At 45.4% G+C, this 4,408-nt stretch overlaps 1 protein-coding gene across 1 annotated transcript in view; it reads right to left on the bottom strand.

Moving 5' to 3' along the window:
- ece2b (endothelin converting enzyme 2b) overlaps positions 1 to 2,845 on the bottom strand; it is a gene marked incomplete at its 5' end in the record, with an annotated part of 11,536 nt that extends 8,691 nt beyond the window's left edge. Inside the window, one exon of the mRNA XM_079166964.1 lies at positions 2,806 to 2,845. Within this exon, the coding sequence (XP_079023090.1) occupies positions 2,806 to 2,845 (40 nt within the window). The remainder of the gene's footprint in view (positions 1 to 2,805) is intronic.
- Positions 2,846 to 4,408: the final 1,563 nt, after the last annotated feature.

The following is a 4,408-nucleotide window of genomic DNA, read 5'->3' as shown; positions in this document are numbered from 1 at the left end:
TCCCTCTCTGTGACTGCCCCCCCCCCCCCCCCCCCCCCTCTCTCTGTGACTGCCCCCCCCCCCCCCCCCCCCCTCTCTGTGACTGCCCCCCCCCCCCCCCTCTCTGTGACTGCCCCCCCCCCCCCCTCAGTTCAGTGGATGTGCCCTCTGATCCTGGATCAGCAGCACAAACACAATTTTGCGATCACGCACCAATGCTGCTGCTGCAAGTGTTGTTAGCATGTTAGCATCACAGCTCTGCTGTAGTGGGGTTCATTCTCATGACTTTACATGCTGATGGTACTTTAATCTGTAATAGTACAGCATCAGTTATGAGTCATCTGTAAAAGGTACTAAAACTGTCAGATAAATGCAGTAAAATAAGTACAATGTTTACTTTGAGGTGTAGGAGAAGTACAAAGTAGGAAATACTCAAGTAAAGTACAAGTACATCAAAACTGTACTGTGAAAATGTACTTTGTCTTTTCCATCACTTCGTTGATTTTTAGATGAATTTCTTTAAATCAATGATTCTTTTGAAAAATGCAAATAAAGAAACAACATCATGATTAGAATCCTCTCTCTCTCTCTCTCTCTCTCTCTCTCTCTCTCTCTCTCTCTCTCTCTCTCTCTCTCTCTCTCTCTCTCTCTCTCTCTCTCTGTTCTCTTTAATTGATGACGCACACAGAGGGGGAGAGAGGGGGTGTGGGCGAGTGGGGTTGCTAGGAGACGGGAGTGTGTGTTATATATCTCTGTAGAGGGTGATGTCACCGTGTGTGTGTGTGTAATTAGATAATGTGTGTGAATCATCTACATTCTGCTCTAATGGAGTTCACTGCAGCTTATATAACATCTGTCTGGTTTGTCCCTCCTGAGCCTCCGTCCTCTGTTCCTCCAGAACAACAAGAGACCAGCTTCACCACTACGCTAGCTTAGCTTAGCACAAAGAAGGATTTAGATGTTTTTAACAGATAACTGACCTCAGCACCTGAAGGTCGTCACCACGACAACCTCCTCCCATTACCGTGGGCAACATCATCAGACACAGCTCCTCTGCGACCTCTGACCCCCCCACCCATAAACCTCCTCAACATAACACCTCCCCCCATCAGACCAGCAGAGACCAGTAGTCCTGGACCCGACATCTGAGACCACCGAAACCAGTCTGAGTACTGGACCCGACATCTGAGACCAGTTTCTCAGATAGAAACTGGGCGTCTTAAGACAGGAAGTCACAGAGCTGCAGACAGGAAACAGTAAATCCTGCCCAACACACACACACACACACACACACACACACACACACACACACACACACACACACACACACACACACACACACACACACACACACACACACACACACACACACACACACACACACACACACACACACAGAGAATGAAACAAAAGGAAATCATCTTGAGTTGTTGGTCTGTGATGAAGAGTAAAGTCTCTTTAAGCTTCTTTAACGTCACTTTGGACATTTAAATCCTAAAAGGCTGTTAGAGGAGAAACTGAAGAACAAACATGATCTTTTAATCTTATTTCCTTCTGCTGTGACATGTCCTGGTCCCCGGAAGGACGTAGAGTAAGAACGTAGAGTAAGGACGAAGAGTAAGGACGAGGAGTAAGGACGAGGAGTAAGGACGTAGAGTAAGGACGTAGAGTAAGGACGAAGAGTAAGGACGTAGAGTAAGGACGAAGAGTAAGGACGAAGAGTAAGGACGTAGAGTAAGAACGTGGAGTAAGGACGTAGAGTAAGGACGTAGAGTAAGGACGTAGAGTAAGGACGAAGAGTAAGGACGTAGAGTAAGAACGTGGAGTAAGAACGTAGAGTAAGGACGAGGAGTAAGAACGTGGAGTAAGAACGAGGAGTAAGGACGTAGAGTAAGGACGTAGAGTAAGGACGTAGAGTAAGAACGTGGAGTAAGGACGTAGAGTAAGAACGTGGAGTAAGGACGTAGAGTAAGGACGTAGAGTAAGGACGAGGAGTAAGGACATGGAGTAAGGACGTAGAGTAAGGACGTGGAGTAAGGACGAAGAGTAAGGACGTAGAGTAAGGACGAGGAGTAAGGACGTAGAGTAAGGACGTGGAGTAAGGACGAAGAGTAAGGACGTAGAGTAAGGACGTAGAGTAAGGACGAGGAGTAAGGACATGGAGTAAGGACGTAGAGTAAGGACGTGGAGTAAGGACGAAGAGTAAGGACGTAGAGTAAGGACGAAGAGTAAGGACGTAGAGTAAGGACGTAGAGTAAGGACGAGGAGTAAGGACATGGAGTAAGGACGTAGAGTAAGGACGTAGAGTAAGGACGAAGAGTAAGGACGAAGAGTAAGGACGAAGAGTAAGGACGTAGAGTAAGGACGTGGAGTAAGGACGTAGAGTAAGGACGTAGAGTAAGGACGAAGAGTAAGGACGAAGAGTAAGGACGAAGAGTAAGGACGAGGAGTAAGGACGTGGAGTAAGGACGTAGAGTAAGGACGTGGAGTAAGAACGTGGAGTAAGGACGAAGAGTAAGGACGTAGAGTAAGGACAAAGAGTAAGGACGAGGAGTAAGGACGAAGAGTAAGGACGAAGAGTAAGGACGAAGAGTAAGGACGAGGAGTAAGGACGTGGAGTAAGGACGTGGAGTAAGGACGAAGAGTAAGGACGTAGAGTAAGGACAAAGAGTAAGGACGTAGAGTAAGGACGAAGAGTAAGGACGTAGAGTAAGGACGTAGAGTAAGGACGTAGAGTAAGGACGTAGAGTAAGGACGTAGAGTAAGGACGTAGAGTAAGGACGTAGAGTAAGGACGTAGAGTAAGGACGTAGAGTAAGGACGTTACTTTGTATCAGTGTGGAAACGATGACATCACTGGCGTCCATGGTCGTTCGGTGAAATGAGCCCCAGAAACAACAAAGATGGCCGACCAGCGGACTGTTGACGTTCTGTCAGCGCTGCTCGGGTCTCATGAATACTTTTAATATTAATAATACATTTAAACATCTCTGCTCCACGTCACGGACCAACGGAGGCGTCTCGGGTTTAACGGTCTCCAGAAAACACGGTGCTGGTTTAGACCCGGACAATCAGTAATTATGATTAAGAGTAGAAGGAAAACTGTCACATGTCATGAGGGCAGTTTCTTTACAGATTCAGATTATTAACACAAAATATGATCAACTAATAAATGATCTCAAGCTTCATCATAACACTCATTGGTATCATTTGTTCTCTAGAACTATTAGTGTTCTAAAACGTTTCATAGTGATGTGATGCATGTGTAGAACAGAGGTATTCAATTAAAACTCCAAAAAGGTCCAGATTGAGAAAATCTCCTCGTGCAAAGGTCCGGAACATTACAATAATATCTAACGTGTGCTACTCAGTGGCGGGCCGTGCATTTTATAGCTGGGCCTTCAGTGCTGTCTGCGCTTTTTGTTTTCTGCGCTCACGTAACAGACAACAGGCTGTGACCTCTGAACCCGGAACAAAAGAAACCAAAACCAGCTGAGGCCCCGCACTCCTGAGAGGCTAAACTAGCTTAACAAACAATAACTCTGCGCATGACGGGATGCTTCGTAATTAACGGACAATGCATACAGTCCAAATCTATATAATGAACACAATGACAACAACAAACTCACAAGAACCAGTCACATGTATTCATGACAACAGAGCAACAAATCAATCCAGCAACACACATTCTGCTACACACTCGAGGGCCGTTCAGATATTAGATGGAGAAACACAAACACAGCTGACTTACCAGATGCTGATCACTTGAAGACAAACTCCATCCTCCTTTCTTTGTTGACAGAGTTTAATCTCACGGTTAAATCCCAACTCACTAATCTGTTTCTCCTCCTTCAGACATTGAGTGTTAAAAAACAAAGCTCGGTAAAAAAATAATAATCTACAACAAGCTAAATACAAAACATGTCATCATTTCTTCCATATCTTTCCATTTCAACTCTCACTACTCCGACTAAGCCTCTGCTACTACTTTAAGTTTTGTTTCACAATAGTCACGTGCTCGCCCACTGACCAATCACAGCACACGCTGCACCTCACTGCAGAGCTGCTGCTGCACACTGAGCTGCACGTAATGCTGACGTAGCTGTAGGCCAGCTAGCAGCTCTGACACGTCAAAGAATACGCCCACCATGTCAAACTAAAGATCTGATTGGTTGAACACTATGACGATCAACAACATCGTCCCCATTCACTTAACCTGCACATGGATTCACTGGTGAGTCTGCAGGCCTGGGGCCTCTCTTCTACCTAGAGACACAGAGGTGAACTCTGATTGGATCAAAGCTCTACTTAAAACAAGCTGCACTGAAGCAGAGCAGCTGAGGAGCACAGTAGCTGTGCAATGAGGACATAAGATAATGGAAACATATTTATATAAATTATAATATATGTAGTGTATTTAAGAAACAATA

This window comes from Pholis gunnellus, assembly GCF_910591455.1.
Source record: "Pholis gunnellus genome assembly, chromosome: 9".
In the NCBI taxonomy this organism is placed as follows: Eukaryota; Metazoa; Chordata; class Actinopteri; order Perciformes; family Pholidae; genus Pholis; species Pholis gunnellus.
The sequence above is the reverse complement of the archived record's forward strand: the minus strand, read 5'-3'. Positions and strand labels throughout refer to the sequence as shown.